This window comes from Cyrtonyx montezumae, unplaced genomic scaffold, assembly GCF_038088225.1.
Source record: "Cyrtonyx montezumae isolate F1298 unplaced genomic scaffold, pur_monq_1.0 scaffold_6, whole genome shotgun sequence".
NCBI lineage: Eukaryota > Metazoa > Chordata > Aves > Galliformes > Odontophoridae > Cyrtonyx > Cyrtonyx montezumae.
The window spans coordinates 12,106,613-12,128,576 of NW_027072067.1; the positions used below are offsets into that span (position 1 = coordinate 12,106,613).

General features: G+C 37.1%; 1 protein-coding gene across 2 annotated transcripts in view; it reads right to left on the reverse strand.

The window, feature by feature from the left end:
• Positions 1–8,105, reverse strand: part of FHIT (fragile histidine triad diadenosine triphosphatase) — a 378,484-nt gene extending 370,379 nt beyond the window's left edge. For both annotated transcript variants that reach the window (XM_065749905.1, XM_065749904.1), the window contains exon 1: positions 7,990–8,105. In XM_065749905.1, the coding sequence (XP_065605977.1) occupies positions 7,990–8,089 (100 nt within the window). In that variant the 5' untranslated portion in view covers positions 8,090–8,105. The remainder of the gene's footprint in view (positions 1–7,989) is intronic.
• Between the last annotated feature and the right edge of the window lie 13,859 nt (positions 8,106–21,964).

Here is a 21,964-nt window from a genome sequence, read left to right on the forward strand (position 1 = left end):
TTCACAGCTTTTTCAGTAACACAAATGCCAATTATGGGTTAAACACAAAGGAAATATTCATTTTATCTGTTCTGAATCCAACCTCAGTTTCCCTGCCATTTTTCAGACAAAAGTTTGCTACCTCTAAGTTTTACTTTCATCCTTATAGCTTTGCTTCTCTGTCTTTTAAACTTCTTACAGCTCCTCAGGAGGAGGCTTTTCCCACTCCAAATTGGTGATTCTATGATTTAGCCTGGTCTCTTGCAGTACTAAAATACAGGTAGATAATTTATATTCTTTTCCAGATGATCCTTGCCACCACAATGACAGGAATCTCACAATATAACTACAGGTGTAAGCTGATGTAGAAATGTTAAGATGCTCTGCAAATTTTTAATGACAATAAACAAGAGAATATGAGAGGCTGCAACTAATCTAGCAGTGAAATATTTTTAAATAGGAAAGTGAATTAAATACTTTTAGCCTTCAAAAATACACTGCCTTCATATAAAACAGAATCTTAAACATTACTAGGTAAAACATAAAAATCACAACATAGGGAAGACAATAGGGAGCTGCTATGAAATGTGACCTTCCACAGCTATCAGCAGCCAACTTATTTAAAATGTTCAAGGACCACATTTTTTCACGATGACAAGAACGGGCTTTTCACACTGTTCATTGCCTTATGGGCATGGTGTAAGTGTGCATAATAGCTACCACAGTGGTGAGGACTCACAGACTAGCTCCTTCTCCAAGTCCCTGGAGTAAGTAAAGACAAACAGTGCCTCTTTTTGATGGCATGTACCAGTAACACACATTCAAAACTGTACATTGCATGCCCCTGAACTATGAACAGCAAGTGAAAGCATAATGTGTTGGGCTCGGGGTTAAGCCATTTATAAGTCCTAAACAATAATGACAATAGGTGAATAAAGGATTACACCAAACTGTATTTCAGTGATGTTAGCAACAAAGCCTAGAATCTGATCTATTATGATACACAGATTATTTTTTTCCTGAACCCATTTTTTCTGACATCTGGCAGCTCTCTATGAGAGGCTTTAAAGACAACTGAACACATCACTAATAAGAGACTGTCCAACACTCTACGGCGTTTGGTAAGATGGACTTTATACCAAGCACCAGGGAGCTACTCTCTCTCCTACATGTGGCCTTAAGATTGATTGTTTTTGATACATCCTAAGAAATTCTTATCATTATCCTGCTAAATGCATATGAATGAGTAATCTAATTAGTCAATTACTCCATTTGCAAATTAGCAAAAAAAAAAAAAAGTTTGATTTCATCACTTCTGGTTCTTTTTTTCGTTCTGAAATTGTGGCACAGTGCATTTCATCAACACCACTACATTAATTTAAACATAACCATGCAAATGGAATAGGAAAATCCTTATCCTCATACCATTGTCCCCTTCAACACCGAGCACTTCTCAAGTGACGCAGAATTTGAAGGGACAGAAAGTATTTTTCTTAGACCAAATGATACAGTTGAAAAATCAACAAATAAGAACACAAAGAGAGAGACAGGCAGACAATCAGAGAAGCTTTCGCACACAAAGACCTCAATCTATTATCTTCTGAAACAGCACTTCCTAATGCGAGTCAAACACTATCCCTTTGTTTGTAGACTGCAAACAAAATGACACCAGCCCTGACATAATTAACTGGTCTCTCTATCACTACTAAATTCAAGTGGCTTGCCTACACAGAGCTGAGCCATCAGTCTTTGGGCTGTTTGAGCAGAACACTTTTTCCCAGAAGGTAGGTTGTGAATACAACAAAGCTGACCCACTTGCTTGCTACTGCCAGGGGTACAGTCCCACTTGCCCTTTGTACAAGATAGCTCAATTTAGCTAAAAAACAATAAACATGGGACTCGTTTTTCTTATTTTTACTTGATAAGGAATCAAGACTGCTCAAATAAGGAAGAGACACTGAACAGTTTTGCTTGAGATGTAAAAAATAAAACCAAACCTGAGATATTTTCTACTGAGGCTGAACTGCTTCAGTTTGGGATCTCAAAAAGAAATAATCAACTACTGACGATACAGAAAGCAAGTCTGAATCTCTTTTGCATTCCTGCTAAAGAAACATACACTATTTTTCCCACAAACTCACACATGATCCATTACTTATATCTATTCTTCTCACTCTGTAGGTATTCTCTACACCAGTATAGCTACTGCATCCCTCTTTCAACTAATGTCTTTTTCCAAGTACCTAGAACAATTGGGAAATTCAGGTAATTCAAGTTCACTCCTGTTGCAGTTTAACCCAGCAGGTGGCAGAGAACCCATGGTTGTTCATTTGCTCCCCCTTTCCCAATGGGTTGGGGGTGAGAATCAAGAAGAACAAAGTAGAATTCATGGGTTGAGAGAAAACTATTTACTCAGATAGAGAAAAGTGTAATAATTATGACAAATACATACATAAAATATATATAACAAGTGATGTAGAAGTAATTGGTCACTACCCCCTGAATGATGCTCAGCTAGCCCCCATGCAGATGAAAGTAAGATGAATTCCTGCCTCCTTCAAAACTCCTTCTGCTTGATGCCACATGGTAAGTCAGCTGTCCTAACTCTGTTCCCTCCCAGTTTCTTGGGTCTTCACTGCAAACGGCCTTGGTTCTGTACAACACTGCTTAGCAAAACTATAAACATCAGTGTGTTATCAAAATTGTCTCTCCTGAAGAGCCACAACTCAGCATCATACCAGATATGCTGAAGAAAACAGAATTTCTGTCCCAGCTGAAGCTAAGACAACTCCTCATTGTAACAAGCAACATTTTCTTTCTCAATGTGACTTAGTGGTTGGCAGTCACATGGAGATTAGAATTAGGTGTTAATTGAGGTCTCTTCCAACCAAAGCCATTCTGTGATTCTGACTCCACACTATCTCTAGGGACCGACTTAGATTACAAAGCCTTCACAGAAAATGAAGTTATTTTTATCTCTTTGCTTGAAAAGGAACTGATGCACTGTGGTACTGATTCAAAACTGCTCTTTAGCATTGCACTAATGTGAGCTAATAACAGTAATGCATATGTAGCTCCTGTAACCAGCACTAAAAGAGTACTTTCCCACAGGGCTGGATATGTTTAATGTGTAGTTGTAACGGTGCAGGGTACATTATTGCAATATGCAAATGCAAATATTTATATTCTGCAATAACTGGTTTTTATTTGCTGAAGCTTAGTTTTATAGCGAATATTAACAATTCTTTGGGATAAAAAACATTAAAATCATAATTATATAGCATAAATACAGATGTGATATATGTGCAATGTACAAGCCAACTAAATCACTATTAAAAGCAACTCTGTAACTTCAGGAGGAATTAAAACTTTGTATACATGCTAAACACTGTGGTTTTCAACCTAAACACCATGGTTTTCAACCAAACTTGTGAGATAACCTTTCTGACTAGAACCAGTGTGCTACCTTCAAAGGGAAAAACTATCAGGACTGTAACTAAATTAAACATTACTTCCCATATATGTATTATCCCACAATGTTGATTAATAGGACTTTTTAACTGAAAGCATGTTAATAAAGGCATCAGTTATGTTGTCACAGTAGAGAACATGTCAATCGCGAGTAATACATCACTTCTGATCACATATGACAGGGAAGCTTATAGACATACAAATTGTACAGCAAACCAGATGCTACTCTTACACTGGATGGCCCTAGATCCCATCCCACCCATGAAACAGATCCAGAACAATTACACTGCAGCTTTGGGCATTATCAGATCCTTGATGGAGTATCTGGTTCAACTAATGTTTTCTCCACTCATTAAAAAAGGAACAAGCCACATAATTCACAGCACAGCATGCTGCTTCAGCAACAAAAAATGACCACCAACTTTGTAAAGTGGATTTTTATATATGCTCTATTTCTTATAATCCTTATAATCAGAACATGTTCTGGAAGAAGACAGCAGATCCCTATGGAAAAACATAATACTAAATAGTCCAGAAGCACTTAGTATATTACTGTTAGACAGTGTCATTTTTTTTCAAATGAAAAGCCTTTTTCATAATTAATTCCAGATGAAAACTGATTGTAAAGTATTTAATTTATTACATGCACACATATGTACATGTTCATTACAAATAACTATAAAATTGCTTGGTCCTGGTAACCCCTATCTCATTGTTCTTAGATGGAAAGCATGCTTTTTTTAATAGACAATTCAATAAACTGTTGAAAAATGCTTTGTAGAATATAGTATTGCCATAGATCTGATGTTTGTCTCTGTCATTACATTTCACATTCAATCAATTTACAAATGTTGCTGTGTTCCTGTTGTGCTAGTTCCCCTTATGGCATCCTGAACAGAAATCCAAAGATCAATATCTCGTCTGTTGAAAAAAAAAAAAAGTGGGACATAACAAATGAATAATTTTATTTACTATAAAAGTTCTAGCCCCAAAGTGGATTCTGCTAATGCTCAAAATCATTTTTCATGTTTAACACAAAATGAAAGCAAGTACCCTGCACAACACAGTGAGAAAGTGATCAAAAAACACAGTTCACTTCTACTGAAAATGTGAACGAAACCACGTAAAAGCGTGGCATATGGCTAGGAAAAGATCTATACAATGGTAAGTCATTCACAAAGTACTCGTAGCCACACAAAGTTTGTGTCAAAGAACAGATGGATTTTCTTACAGAAGGTAGTAAGGTTTTGCTCTGAACTATGGAAGCATCAATGCTGTGAATGAAATAAATTGAGAAGGGAGGGAGATCTAGCTCTTACCAGATGCAAGAGCTGCACCACTTCCTGACTTGTGCATTGAGAGAAGGAAGGACTGAATCTGCTGATTACAGACACATCCCTGCACTTCTCCAGCTACTGAAAGATGTCTTCTCTAATATATCTAAAAGTTGTTCAAGACAGCCACAGATGGCTTTTCACAAACCCTCTTCACAGAGCATTTACATTGAAAATGGTATTGGTCTCTGTGTAAGCTTGCTGGGGTATGTACAACAAGCAGCTGACCTCCTCTCCATTGCCAAACTGCTGAGATGCATGCTTCATGTAATATTCTCATCCAGTCTCTTGGCTCCATAAGAATCCACAGGGACTGCTGAAAAAATATCATAGCACTTCTGTACAAAACAGGGAAAAAACACACCCTGAAACAAGACAGCTCCAGGACAATGTGCCTGGCTGCTCTGAAATAAGACAGACAGGAGATGGGAAGGCCCATCTTGCACTCTGAAATATAGGGGTGAACAAAGCAGTGTTGTACTCTTCGTGTTGTTGTAAGAGTTAACTGATTTGATGTCACAGACTCTGAGAACCTCTTGAGCCTTAAGTGCTTTTCCATTGCGTGACAGCAATGGGACTGGATGTCCTAAGGGGAACAGGTACTAACTCTGCATGCTAGGTTATGTTCAGCTTTCCCTCTGCCTGGTTGTGCTGAAAGAGTTTTCTATAGATGGCAATTGCATGCACACTCTTTAGCTGGGACAGCAGAGATTGCAGTTTCATGACAGACCCCCCTACTCAAAATTAAGGTACCAGCTACTTTACACTCAACAATATGCAATGATCAGTACATTTTCCCTTGCAGGATTCCTATGTTAAAGAGGATTTGAGTACCCATTCAAAGGAAGCCTAATCCTGAGTCAGGTAAGTCAGCTCTCTCTAGAAACAGGACCTCTCTTTCCCTACTAGGAATACTATATTCTTGCTACTTCTACTCCTGGTTACAATTAGCAGAGTTTGATTTTCAAATGTCAAGCTGAATTCACAGGATTGACAGCTAGAAAGAATCAAAACAAAATGTTTAATGTGTTAACTGAGCAAGCATACTTTGGCATTGCTTAAATCACAAAACCCAGATCTCCACAAGACCATTTATCTGAAATTTCTCAGTGTACAAGAACTGTATTTTAAAACCATTACAGCAAATATACCACTCCAATCCTACATTCTGTTTCAAGAGGGAATTTCAACCTTACAAGTTAATTAAAGCCACCACCTGGAGTGAGCTGGCTTCAAACTGATTTCCTTTGTCTCTCTAATGCACATGCATTAATATTTTATTTTCTACTGAAAAAAAAAAAAAAAAAGAACGAAAGAAAGGAATGTCACAAGTATGCCAAAGACAAGGCAGATAAAATTATTGCAATAAAACAAAGAAAATACACTTGTTACTGCCAGGTCTTGAGACAAATGTCGCATTACATAGACATTTTAAAAGCTTACAACTGCAAATTGCTCTATTTTACATACTATATTCCAGCCTTTGCATCAAGATCTTTTCTATTATTTTTTTTTTCCTGTAATGAGCGGGAAGTGTTGGGGCTTTATTACCTGAACATTTATTCAACAGAGAAACAAAGACTATATTATATATTACAGTGCACAAGCTATTAAAACAATCTGACATGATAAAATAAGCTGCAATACTCATTATGGGATAACAAAGCTAAACTTGAGCAAATAAATATATCTGCCAAACAGTCAGCAATAACTATGCAACTACAGTTTATAATCTTTAATTATTGAAGAAGGAAAGAAGCTCATAATAATTAAGTTTCACAAGCTCCTCAAATTGACACTTCTAAATGCTCACAAAACTTTAAAACAAGTCTCTTCCAGCTGAAATATCTCTTCTTCACTTAACAACAAATGCAGCTGTTCACGCAACTAACTGGCAAAATCATTTGCTATTCTTTAATAAACTTCCCCTTCCAGTACAGGAAACATTTTGTTGGACAATGCACAAACCAACATGTTGTCATTTACAGGCTCACACTGACCGATGAGATACTCCCTTTCAAATATGAAAATATTTTCCCTAAAAATATGAAGAAACTATAAATCATTTTGATTTACATCAGATACATTGTAAACTTTTAATTGAGAAGAGCAGCTCATTTAATTCATTAAAACATATAAGCGAGATGGTAATGTTTAAAATCTCTAGGATATCTGTGCATCTTTGTCATATATATATATCCAAATGATCTGCATTCTGGAATGAACAGAGACATTCAGAACAGGTGCACAGAGAAGCACCACACTGAAGAATTACAGACACGAATGATAGGAGGAGATTGAACACTTCACAACAACATACATTCACAGATTTAAAAAATATATCAAAATCAGTAAATCACGTGCCAAGTTATGAAAGAAATAAACCCACAAAAGCATAGAACAAGAAGGTTTAAAATGAACTCCAGACTTTTTTCAACATGCATTCAGCCACTGCCTAACTGAGCTCCCATGAAAATGTTACCATAAAACTCTAAGGAAACGGAGTGATCACTTGTGTTTCTGAAAAGTCCAATTCAAGCCACTGAAATGAGTGCAAGTTACTCAGTTTTGACCATGAAATAATATGCAACACTACAAAATAAAATAAACAGAGGCATTTACCATTCATGCATAGTGAACTTCCCATAAAGTTTCTAGAGTTTTATATACAACACTGCTTCATTTTTTCCTCAAAAAGTGTGTGTTTGCTACACAGATGGTTTATTTAATCCATTCCTACCTAAATTAATAAAGCAATCTGTGCCCCCCCTCCCCCCACCAAAATAATAGCCTTCACACAGGATTTGACAAATTGCACACACTTAGCTTCATGAACTTGAAAATTCTCCATAAAGAAGTTATCACCACTAAGAACACGTGACACTACTGAAAGCAGGATGCGTTGTTTAGCATAATATGGAACTTCAACAGTAGCCCCTCAGATATACTTTAAAATGCTTTTAGTAGCACCTGGCTGTTTATACATCTGTGGTGAAAAGGTCAAAAGAAATTCACCTCTAAGGTCACAGTTGCTAAGCAACTGTTTTTGGCAGTTCTGCATCACCAACCAAGTGTGTTAGGCTCCACCGCCTGGCTTCAGAATAAATCCGCACAGCACCCTACCTGGCCTGAGGAGCACGCCGAGCTTCCCTGCTTCTCCCAGGAGTGCAGGTGCCCGTGGTCAAGGCACTGATCAGAAGGATACGTCCTGGGACCACCGGCTTGCGGTTCACGAGAGCAAAGGAGAGCTCGGTCTTCAGGAAGACCACAGAGGGCTTGATGAGGTGTTGGCCAAACCGCAGCATGATAAACGTTATCCTCTGGGTCTGAAAGAGACAAAACTTAGGATGATTGGGGCAAACTTCACTTTTTCCTGACAACAGGTTGATTCTGAAAGTGTCTCCTGTACTTATGAAGGTACCAGGTCTTCAGAAAGTCTGACCCATCTTTCTGAAATCTTAAGGAGTGGTATGACTTCTTCCCAAAGCAAAAATTTTTCATTGATTCTTTAAACTCTTTTCTCATCATCTTGGCTAAGCTACAAAATTCTGGACAGAGTGTAACTTCTTCCTCCCATTGCCATTTGTGATTAAATACCTTTTGAATCATATGTGCATGGAAAACAACAAATATTTCATATGCCCATTGCCACAACACGAGCCCATGCACACAAGAAGTTAGAAAATACAGAAACTACATCTTCTAAAGCAACATCTCCACTAAATATCTCAACTGAAGGAATCTCAGTGACTAAGGAAAACACGTTAGTTATTCATCTTCAGTCCAGGATTTCCAGTTGGAACAAGTGAAATGTGAAGGTGAATTGCTGGCTGCAATATTTTCTCTTATACAGAAAGTGTCTCACTTTCATTCACTAAAATTTTCTGTCCTTCTGGCGAGAACGGAAATCCTTCTTAAATAAATAAGGCACAACCTCAACAGCATTTATTTTAGGTCCTTAAGCCCTGGAGTATTTAAAGTATTTAATTCAATCAGAAATACCCAAAATGCTGCAGGTTAAAATATTAAGTAATGTAGAATTTTATGTGACACAATACTTCAGACACATCAAAAGCATTGCAATAACATTACCTTACTTGAACCAAGTGACTAACCAGAAAATTCAGTTTTATACTTTTCTTCAGTTGGGAAAGTCACTATTAGAGTCAAATGGGATCTTTTGCTGCTGTTCTTTTCTTGCAAGCCTATTGTGCTTACTAGACCCCAAGCACTGAACACATTTTAGTTCCTAGGTATGGATTCCATTTTCACGGTTCTTAATCTAAAAGATTAATTCTTATTTAGTGTCCCACTTGTTGAGTCTGCTCCAGCTGAAGGTAAGGTACATAAGTAACCTCTATGTGTACACGCTGCGAAAGTGAATTTCAAAAGTGAAATATGCTTTTTCTTTGGAAGGAAGTTCTCTTTTTTTCAACTGATTCCATAAAAGAATTAAATACAAGTTAGGAAGATGCTCTAGTCAGGCACTACATCACAAAAGAAAACTTGGTACAAGTTATAGAAACTGATCAGATGGCTGTACATTCAAAGCAGTATACAGTATCGGAGCAAGCAGCATGCCTTATTCTATTTTGAAAATGACAATGTTCTAGGACACCAAGGGCAAGTAGAAAGTGCAGCCATTCCTGTTTCAAAACACTTGAAAACATTCTAAAATATACATTTTTTCCCATAAAATTAGCAGAAGATTATGTGTCTGAGGAGATGCATTATTTGCTGTATATTCCACTTGGAACTTGACAAGATAAAAAATCAAGTCTCTTGATGCCAGAATCCCTTACCAGAGGAAACAAGTGCTATCTTGTGCTGATGTCTGAAAGAAAGCAATTATTAGGGTCTGTAACCAATCTTTCTCTTTTCTCTTGAAGCAGCTCATCAGCAACCTCACTGTGAAGGGTTTCTCATTCTGGTTAAAACACGCCAGAATATCTATATATTACCTGATAAAGTGACTTGGCTGTTAGTAAGATTTTATCAAGTTGAGCTGACATTCTGCATGAATAAATCCAACACATACACTAAAATGAACATAGACAGCACTACTAGTCAAAAAGTTTGGGTCACCACGGATCTTTTCCTGAATATTTTCAATGCTTTCAGAAACAATAAAAAATGCTTTTTCACTAAACGTTGAAAGGATCCATACACAGGATCTATAGAATTTAGATCAACTATACCACATATTTGTAATATATCTACCACGTGTACTTTTATCTTATTTCACTGGCATCCTTAAATATATGTATTTACATTTATATTTGTTTAATCTGTCTTCCTCTTGATTCACACTAAATAAATTCAGTGAGTGTTTTAAAACTTGCTGGTTGTACTGGTTGTGCTGTGTAATACTGCAGGCCTCTCAGCACCTTTCTCTCAAATTTGGAGACTATGGGATTTTTTCCTTCAACAATTATTCATTATCTATTAGACATACATAAGCTGCTTTCTATCCTAATTATCCTTTTTTTTTTTTCTGTTAAGTATGATCATCTCTAGTTGATATCAATACGTGTATTAAAAAAGGCATTGGGGAAATGAGTTATGGGTGCAATGGAAAAGCCCATGGCTGTGCAGCAGCACACAGCAGAAAGAATATTCCAGAGCGCAGTGAGGCAGGAAAATGCTTCCAGCAGAGCAGGTTCTCAGTCATCTGAATCCTACCTGCTCACTGCTTGAATGACCTGCAAACAAGCAAAAATTGATGCAGTACAGGTGTAGGCATGCAGGTCATGAGATGCAAATAGTGTGTGCACAGGGTTTCCCAGCTGATTGCAATCACCTCACTAAGTCTGCTCCTCCAAGGAATTCAATTTTTCACATAATGAGGAGGTCATTGCCAGGTGGAACCAAAATCTAAATATAATTGGTAAAAGATGTTTCTTCTTTAATGATAGTAGCCTTTCTAATCCCAGTAATAAGGAGGACAATTAGGTAGTAATGTTAGAAAATGAAAGAAATCTATTTCTGATAAAAGAAAATTTCAGCCCAGTTTAACATAGTTTCTGTTCTGACTATTCAGATGAAAAGTGTATTTACTCTTCTTCATATTGCACATATACATTACACTGCCTATTTCATCTGCCTCATTTTCCTAATTAAATTTCCTTCAAGCTGTGTTCTTGCAGTTGTAGGTGGGAATACAGTACTAAAGGCTAACATGGCAAGCAGACTAATTTTACAGCCACAACAAATCTCAGATCTGTATAATCTCTACTGGAAATGAAAACAAAATAAAACAAACCACAAATTTATACTGGCATTCTATGTTACACCCAGAAAAGAGTGCTAAAGTTGAGAAAGATGTTGAGGTTCACTGACATATTTCCAAAACTACTCATGCATTTAACATGATTTTGAGAAGAGATCAAATCTCCAAGTACATTTGGTTTCAGGGGTTGGGAGTTTAGTTTTGTGCTTTTTAAATCATAGAATGCTTTGAGTCAGAAGGGATCTTTAGACCATTTCCAATCCACAGGCAGAGACAACTTCCACTAAATCAGGATGCTTCATGTCCCATCCAACCTGAGCTGCCTTCCTGCCTGTTCAGACCAGCTTAATGGAGGCGGTGGTGGTACTCCATAACACCCTTTTATTTTATTGATTGTATCTTGAAAAAAGCCAATTACCATGCCATTATCATTCTGTTCAAATGTAAACAAATATTTCAGAAACAGTCTAAGTAGGTTTTAAAGTTTGGCATTTCAAAGTATTAATGTCACCTTTTCATTAATTTTAAACACCCCTTATTCTGCTACTCAATTTCACTGCAAAAACACAGCAAAATGGCAAAATATTTAAAAAGCCTTATAAAAATATCTACAAGACAAGATAACTTGTGTTACACATACTATTTAAGGGGAAAAAAAAGCAATTCTTCAGTAAATAATGCTTATGGCTAGCTTCAGAGTTTTCTATGGCATTTTCTAAACTGCCCTTAATCTTCCACAATTACATCATTAAAGGCATATTCATCATTTTTCCAAAGTATCATCATGTGGAATGGACTGTTTGTACTTTGACACCTGAATTCTGCATTATATTGAATGAATAACAGACAATGAAGGACTGCTTTGCATGCTCTCTCTTGTCTTGCAATGCTTTCCTGCTTTGTAAAATCACTCCCTCACCTTGCTGCCTCTTTGCGATGATGAAATCCACACAACTCAGAGCATTACTTTGCACAAGCAATGAATTTTCTTGTTTCGAGCAGGCAGAGTTCGCCATTTTGATCAAAGAGTACTTTAAAATAGTAATGAAATGAAAGCATACTATTCTGAAATCAAGTCAGTTTTTATACTATCCCTTTGTCCCTGGAGTAGCTATAACTCTCAGCATCCCCCACTTGTGGTCTTGTAGAAGATTTAACTACGCATTTTGAACCAAAATATAGCAATCCTGCAGCTATTTATGTTAAAAAAAAAAAAAAAAAAAAAGAATTATTGTAAAATTAGCAAAGGTATGACAGTCATAGCCTAGTTTCTCTCGATGTGGTTGGTACTTAAAGCTCTACACATAGCATTGAAGGAAGAATCTTGAATGATTATTTTCCATTTTCACCACCCACAGAAGCTACCAAACAGAAAGCTCATTAAATGTGATGCATGCAGCCAGTCCTGGTGTTGACAAGGACTGATTCCTCACGTCATACACAGATTATGATGGACTTGAATCCACTATACGTGGCTTCACCTGCTTAATCTAGCAGTAAAGAAAACATCAAAATTATTGCTATTTAAATACATGGCCATTTTCTCAGCATGGTCAATCAAGCTAAATTATCTACAAGTTAGATGAAAATAGACTGTGGTCTGTTGCGTACTACCAAGGCACCATAAAATATGTGACGCTAAGGATCATCCATTTGCAATCCCATAGCATGTCTTCCACTCACAGCTCTGTTCCCTTTCACCCAAGCTGCAGCAGCACTGTTTCCAAGTCCTTTTGGGGCTGTATGTTTCTATTCTGCTCTCATGCTGTTGGCCTGATGATCTTGTAACTGCATGCTCTGGTGACCTGAATAAGATCTGCCCCTTCCTCACCCTCATGTCCAGCTTTCTAGCTTTTGGATTACAGAAGGAGAGCCAAGACCACACAAGGCTTACTGACCAAGCAGCACCCAAGCCTGAGCTCAGCACAGTCCTGGTAACGCTAACAGCATCATAAACAGAGCAGTTTCTGCAATGTGCAAGGGTCTCCACAAGCTTTTTATTTTATTGAATTAATAAACCCAATACAAACACTTAGAGGAAAAGGCAGGCACTGTACTTCATTTAAGAGTTCTACAGGAATACAAATGAAGAGTCATTTAATGAAAGTGTATTGTTAGATTTATATTTATGTATAGCTAAAACTAGATAATGGGCTCTTTACATTTACGTACGGAGCATTTACATTTAATGCTATATGTTGGAATCTTTAAGACATCCCATTACCTTTCACTTTACCACCTTATATATGCATATGCACTCCAAAATAAAGCCATTTAAACCAGGTTACTCAACGGATACCGGGATTAACAAAGCCTTGTTTCAAAGGATTTATGTTTTCCTCTTTGCTATAACTCTTTGTTCCCCCCACTAAAATATGTCCTCCTCCATGGCCCTTACAGAATCCCAGTCAGGTGAGTGACAGCAGTGCCGTGGTTAATTCAGGCTTCTGCAGGTGATGAGTAGCCTGCCCAGCAGTGCACACTGCCTGCCACCAAACACTATGTGCTTGGGGAGGATAAAATAACAACTGGGAGGATAAAGGCACTCCCACCTAAGTAAGCAGAATAAGGATGTGACACAGAAAAATAGACTAACTGTTCAATCTAATTGTATAACTATTACCATGGTGTGCACACATAACTAATTATATACTACACAATTAAAAGATGAACTGTTGAATTCTTTTATACATTTATACAACATTTCCAGGCAAAATGCAAATGTGCATGGCTTCCTTACTATTTCTGCTTCGTTTAAACCAGTAGGACTGCAAACTGCATGCAAACAACAGTAAAAAGAGAATAGAGGAAATTGCTGTAAACACAGAAAACAGCTTGCAAATCTTTCAAAAATACAGACGGCACATTTTAGTGAACCGCTGTGAAGAAGGGTGGTTGTGGGTAAAGGAATTAGCCTGAGAAAGAGGCAATACACAAATCTAGGCTTTGCTTTCCCTCTCCATGAACGCTTCCTCTGATTTTCCACAAGTCATGCCTTGTATACATAGTAACTGCAGGTTATCTACCCACAAGCAACTAAGATCATAGTACAGTCTCCCAATACTGCAACAGTGAAACCTAGGATCTCCAACTGGAATAACAGAGAAATAGGATAGGAGCTGTGCAACCGCCCCTTCCCCCCCTTCACGCAACAGTAATTTTTATCTAGAGCAAGATGATAAAAACTATGCTACCTGCTGAAATTGCAATTGCTGTAGCATGTATCTCCCAAAACATTTTGTATTTCAATATGTTCACCTGAAATTACTTTATTATGAGGTGTTTTTGTGTGTTGTTTTTCTTTTCTTCCCCCTCCCCCCAAGTGGATGTAAGGTCTTCATAAATTATCCACAAAAATTCATCATTTAGGCTTCTAGCGTCAATAGATGAGTCTGAGAATCAGGATGTGCAACCAGGACACAGCATTTTCCTCTTGGTTAATTTTCACAAGCAAGAGAATTCAAGGGTAGTCTTGTCAGTATACTTAAAATCAAATTTCAAAATTATGGATGTAGGAAGGTATTTCCTTCTCTCTAACACCATGCAGCATAAATACAGGTAAGTGAAAATCCGAAAGTCAAGAGCCTAAATCTGCATTTTTTGGTAAAGTCTGAGGAATGCTTAAGATGTTCCTTTAAACATAAGAAAAGTTTGAAGAGCACATGATTTCTCCTAGAATATGACAGTAATGGTCTTATGTCATAATTATGTCATAGCATGCACTAATTAGAGCTGTAACTGTGTATGCACACCATTCTCCAGCTTGCTTTTTATTTATGACGGCCAAATATCTTGAAAAGCACATGATTTAATCTGCCTATAAGTACACTAAGGTATCTGAATTTGTTTCCTTTTAGACATTCTCAGTGATTATTCCTGGGCCTAGTTTCTCTGTACAGAATTGCATGAGTCACGTAATGAAGCTATAAACCAAGCAAATAATTTTGTATGTTTTTGCAGAATTTCTGGCTTCCTTTCCAACTCCTGAACACAACAGACATCAACAAAAATGTTTTAGTGTTACTCTTTTTAACTTTTCAAGATTAAAGAAAAAAAAAGCAACACAAAACATTTATGGTCACACGATGAACTAGAATAACTAAGACAGTATTATGTTCTCATTTGTCAGTAAACTTGATAACATTTTAAAGAAGAACTGGGTGCCAGATGACTGTTCTGCAACTAATTCTGGAACAAATTTCTGTATAATCTACTGAAAGTGCTTTGGAGTTCCTTGCCAGCAAGGCTTTCTAATAAGATATTCATGAGTAATTAGAAATCTATAGACATGATTAAATCTTAATCTACAATCTGCAGGATGAATGTCTAGGCTGAAGCTCTGCAAACTGGCAGAGAGCTGCGCCAGAGGTCCCTCTGTAGGTTCAAGAATTCGGCTGACATTTGTCAAAGCTGAAGCTCTGATTTATTTGTGAATTTCTCAGACTGCACTGGTTTCTTCTGGACAGATAACTCATAAAACAGACCTCTAGCTCGTTTCCACAGTTCTCCACTACAGTCCTGACTGTTCAAGAATCAAGATCAAATATTTTACAGAAAGTGGGTATAAATTGGTTATTTCTAATGAAGTATTTGGACTACCATTGCAACTTTTTAATAATGGATTGAATTTGCATTGCCTTTATTATTTAACAGATCATTTCCATTTTGTACTACACAAGCTACCCAGTAGGTAATTCTATTCAGTAAAGACAAGTTCTCACTAATTTTCTTTTTTTTCCCCATAGCAAGAAGTGGTTACACTTAAGCATGAGACTCTGACTGAATTTACTGCAAAATATGTTTTCTCTTGTTGTAAGAAACTGATTGGCTTATAGAGGTGTGTTTCCCAGACAGAACAAAACATCCCAGCTTTCTACACATAGTAGCCTTCCAGTTTCACAAAATCTATGCACTTGACACAACAGGGAGAACACAGTCTAATAACAAGTAACAGGTAGACTAACATTAAAAAAGCACTTAAAGAAACAGATTGTCAAGTAGTTTGGCAATTTCAACATGCATAGCCACTGTTCTGATAGGCAAGAAATATTTCACTTCTCTAATCAGTCAAAGATTTCAAAGAACTTTGGAAAAGTATATAGATATATTACGAATGGGAAAACAGAGCAGAGAGCCTTTACAGAGCACAAATTGCCAGAAAAGGATAAAGGAAAATCTTTTTTTCCTTGGTCAATCTAATCAAATTCAAATCCTCTGAAGTTAGCTCCCAGATCACTAATATTTAGCCTTCGGTCAAATCCATACTACTGGTATTGAGAGTCTATAAAGGACTACAATCTTATCTTCAATGATCTCTGCTACTTTTTCAGCAACCAGCAAGACTAAAACAAGAGCTGGTGTAAAGAAAACTGCCAACAGAGAAAATACAGGCAAAAACACTTACTGAACCATGTAAACGTGTTTTCCATCTAAAATGCGGACACAACACACACAAACTGACAACTACTCTTTCCTAAAGAAAGGAGTATCATTTTGCTAGATCTACTCTTGACTCTTTCAAGGATGTAAAAATGCCTTCAGAGAGGAAAGGAATCCAAATATACCATGAAAATAAATGAAAGTAAATTTGAAAGAACCCACTAAATATCTACAACAGAAAAAAATAGCAGGTAAAATTTAGGTGACATGGTCTCTCAATTAACATTTATTCACCAAATTATCTGGAAAACAGATTTCAATATTCCCAATTAATCTTTCTACAGTTCAAAACCAAGCAAAAAGTATGAGAACTCAGATGGCTTGTGTAATCCCAACTCATGTGCAAGCCTTAAGAAACAGTCTAATAATGAAACCCTATGGTAGGGCTTTCCCCAGGAGCCACTGCCTCTCATGCTCTGCAGGTGACTCTGAAGTTTTACCTCTTTCAGAGAAAGCTCAGTTACTCTGTGATGTTACACAAGATACCAAATACTTCCTATTAACAATCATCAATTCAATGTCAATTCTCAGTTTACACACTGGAAAAGCTGGGGTAGATTTCTAGACATGAAAAAACACCTGAAGCTGAAGTAGTGAGTGCTGTTTTCTGAACACACAAGTATTGTATATACTGAAGTGAACCATAAATCCAAACATATGTCTTAAAATGTACATCCAAATTTGGTGAATTTTTCTGACCTTAATCTCTGTCAGTTCCCCATCTGTAAAACAGAGATAATACTGCTTCCCTCACTGAGCCTTTGTGGAGATAAAATTAATTTAAAACCTGTGAAGCACTTGGATACTGTAGTGATGAGCAGCATAGAAAAGCCTATGAGGAAATTAATAATCCTGACGTCTGAGCAGGGCCTGAATGATGTGCTGTAAGTAATGTTCAAGGCCACACATCAAACAGTGAGGATAAAACATCATTAATAGCCACTCATTAACTGAGTACTTTTCATCTCATGCACTGAGTAAGGAAAAAGTCTTCTGGGAAAGTACTGAGTGTTCACGCAGGTAAAGACTTTTTCATAACGCATATGTACAGAGGGTGAATTTAGGTTGCAATGCCAACCTTAATGCTAACATCCTCTTCTCCTGACTGCTACTTTTTGCATTATTAATCATACTCTTTCCATGCAGTTTGTATGTGTAACATTTATATACAAAGAATGAATTATGATCTCATTGCAAAGTTCTCTGATTTCCATGCACAACTGGTAATGAAAAAAGGCTGGCTAAAAAACTTCCATTAGAGAAATAAAATACTGAGCTTGCAGAGGCTTCATAAATTCAGCAGGGCTCCTACTGAGCCTTCTCTCTGGAATTGCTCAAAATGGTCCAAGTGCTACTTCTTTCAGCACCTACTATGTAAAACCACAAATGACAGGGAAGGGGAGAATGTATTGGAGGACTGTCCCTTCAATTTATATCAAAGGCATTCCATTTCTAACTTCAACAATAACAACAGCTGACATGTTGCCTTTGCTTGCTCCTGTGGAAATAGGCAGAAATTAAACCAGAACCATGCATGGGAGCCAGGGAGAACATAGCATTGCCCCTGGATGCTCTCCAGTATCTTCCTCCGGCAAGAAAGCCCCTCTGCACCCTGTGGGAGCAGGGTGATGGCCACATTTTGAAGCTGTACATGCAAGCCCTTCTCCAGCGGCAACAGCCGCCACTACAGACCACGTGTACATCCTCTCAAGACTTTGGGTACCACTGCAACAGCCCCTGCCAACAGTGGGGTGCAACTTAACAAAAGAGCTCCACACTAACAGTCCTGCCGTCGGACTCATGACAGTAAACTCTAGGAAGCTGGAGAGTTTCTAGTGCTGATTTCTTTTAGACGACAATGAATTGCTCATTGAATATAAGAGTAACACTCAGCAACAGAAGACCGGAACCAGATCCTACCTGTTTCAGCTCAAAGAGTACTCAAGTTCTCAGACAGCATCACATGCTTCAAATTACAATAAAATCTGCGGACATTCCATCATTTGAAAGTGATCATATACTTACTGATCTTTTGATATGAAAAAGAAAATGTGAAGAAATAGATTTCTCAGCTCGAAACTAATTGTCCAACTCTTTATTAATAAACAAAACAAATAATTAAGAAAATAAAATTTTCAATTAATCTAGTCTGTGTAAAATTATCAGTTGCCTTGACTCTCTGCTAGACCATGGTAAGTAAAATCCATTATATTCCAGCTAAGATATCTGTGTTCTAAGAGTACTTGGAAGATGTTATTTGTTCAAATCGACAGTGTTTTACTACACTTTGTCAACAGGTTTTACACATATTACTATAAACATTGTTTTATATCAAACCGTTAGACACTGTACCTAGAATATTCTGTCTTCACAAAAGGGCAACAGAAAGATAACAATTTTTAAATATTTAATTAGGTGTAAATTCAAATTTACATAGTGATAGGCCACATTTTCAGCTAGCGATGAAGACAAACATCTCTGCGCATTAATCAGTACTTGAAAGTGCAGTAATTTCTGTGTCACTTTGCTTACACAATGTCTCAAGAGATTTTCACACTATTGTGCATTATTTCAGATACTTTTGCTATTTTTCTTTTGTTTAACTAGTTCAATGTTGATATAAGTTTGGGACGTTACTGTTGCAGCAGTAAAATATTTGGTACTTGACTGAAGTTTGAGATACTCTCTAAAATAATTGCATTTGCCTTTAGCAAACAGTTTATTTGAGTTTTGAACAAAATTTCTGATGGAAGCTGATGAAAACTACTCCAGCTTGAAATGCACTGACAGATGTGCTATCTAGCAAGAGATTTCCCTGGAAATTTTCTAATTTTCTTTCACTAATTTAGAAAAGGTTTGTTTAAAATCTGTGAGAATATACTGAAGTACAGGGTCACACAACATCTATCCATGGGAAAAGGGGGAAAGTATAGCTAAGAATGCTATGCTTCAGCAGCTAGAAAATCATTCAGAAGCCAGAAGCCTTCTGAACAATTTCACTCAAGCAAACAAACTGTTAAACCTACAATTTAACCACAGAATTAATATAACACATGCACATTTCTCACCTTATGAGCATTCAAGAGGAAAAAAGAAAATAAAAAGAAATTACAGAAAGCTTTCTCATTTTTCCTCTCTGCTGAAGAGGTACTTAATTGCTAAGAAACTTAAGCAAACAGCAACAAAACACAAGCACATGAACTCTGCATTTAAAAAAGAAAAACACTACAGAAGTATTGACATCTCAAATTTGTTATATTAAACCAAACAATATATTTCAAGGTTATGTTCTGCAGAAACTTGAAAAGATCCTCCACAGCTGCAGCTGCCTGTCAGGAATTCTGCGTTTTGCAAAGCCAAAATGTTATCAAATAAAGAATTTCATTAATAATTATGAAAACCAAGATGACTACATGGTCAAAAAGAAAAAAAAAAAGTCACCCCAACTCATCCTTCCTGACTTCACAGCTCTTCACAGCTCCTTTGCCCTTCTTTGGACACACTCCAGAGTGTAGATGTCTTTCTTGGATTGAGGGACCAACACTGAACACAGCACTGGAGGCACAGCCTCACCAGAGCTCACACAGAGGGCTGATGGCCACAAGCCTTATGGAGCAGTCTGCTCCATATGTTTTAACAAAAAATCTTGTTCTTGTGCTCTCTGAAACAATTGTACTAACAGCCCAGCCTGAGTGAATCTAGGTTCATTAGTATTGGTCTCGATTAAAGTTTTTTATTTTAATATATCTCATTAACTTTGTATTGCAGAAGTTGAATGAACCTTCTCCCTTCTAGAAATTCCACATGCTCTCCATACATTCCCTTTTAAGCTGTTCCACAAGTAAATAACATGAATTCACTTTCCAGCCTCTTACTGACATAGCACAAAAAGCACAGAAAGCCACTTCCACAAAACTGAACATTTCCTGAATACAAAAGAGACACTTGGAGATTTTGTTTTGTTGTTTTTTGCTTGCACATATAGCACTCTTTTAATGCATTTCACTACATGGAAAGAGAAACAGCTAGACAGCAACATATAGAAAAGTATTTTTATTCTATATTTAACATATAAATTCCAAGCTGTGACTGATCAGTGTGGTAACTTTAAAGCCTGAAGCTTCATTCTTTTATTTCCTTAATATCCTTTAAGATGTGGGACTGATTTTGTAATTCATTGTTTTAACTGAAGAAAGTATACAGGTTGCTATAGCAATGGCTAATCTGCATTACAACATGTAATTTAATTATGCATTACATGTATGTAATCATGCATTACAACATGTAATCTTTACTCAGAATGCTCACTTCTACATGCAGAATGTAGAGTGCAGGATACTACATCTCTAGATGTAGCTTCCCAGATTGCACGTGAGCCCTGATCATTTGTAGAGAAGTACACTTGGAATCTTTGCATTACAGGTAAAGAAGTTGATCTGCAGAGTTTGCAATTTGGGATCTGAGAGCTAAGAAACAGTTGCATCATCTCACATGAAGTCTCTGAAGCTATTGCTACTCTTGAAAGGTGATGTGAAACTCAAAACCAGTGCAAGGAGCAGCTATTTCTATCATGTGGACACATTTCTGGCTGTTCTGTGCATGGGGACAAACAGGACCAAAAAGCCCAAAAACCAGACCTGGGGGGAGCCCATTCAGAAAGGCACAGCGAGGGAAATCACATGCCTAAGCCTGCTCTCTTCAGTTGGATGGGGAAAATATCACTCAGAACTACAAATTTGTATTCTCACTTTCTAAATGTCCCTAAAGAATGTCTGGCTAATATTTGCAAAACAGCCCTTTGTTTAATGAAGAAATGTATATATTTAGTGAAGATTTCTTATTTAATAAATAATAAAATCTATTTAATGTAGAAATATGAATTATTTGGAGAACACTACTTTATGGGAGAGTTCTGAAGACAAATCAGAGCATGTTATTAGTATGACTTTTTTTTTAATTAACAGTGGATGCGCACATCTAAACCCACACATGTCTAAACCCACATGACAACAAGAGGAAAGAGGCAGTTCTATTGCAGAGATATTATCATTGCTTCAGTGTTGAAGGAAATTCAGTAGAGCACATCCTCCAAACTTAGATTCCCCCTCATTTCTTACATTGATTTCTATTCTCAAACCCTACTGAACATAAGCATATAAATACTCAAACATTTATTGGGTACATTGAAGACAAGTCAAGGCACCAGAAGCTACAACAATTATTTTCTCAAGTTCAGAATGCAGAATTTACCCCCCCTCATGCAGAGCATTCAGGGAAAAGACAGAAGAGAGCAGGATGACAGATGAATCCAGACTGAGCCATCCTTTATTCTGCAAATAGATCTTGCTAATACAGTAGCATATGAACGATCAGCTCTTCCCTAGAGGCAAACCTTTCCCTCAACAGGTATGGAATCTGACATGACAAATATTGATTTCCCCTGAGGAATTTATTTTCAAAACACAAGTGAAGTATTATCTCAAATCAGCAATCAAACCTCAGCAGCAGTTTA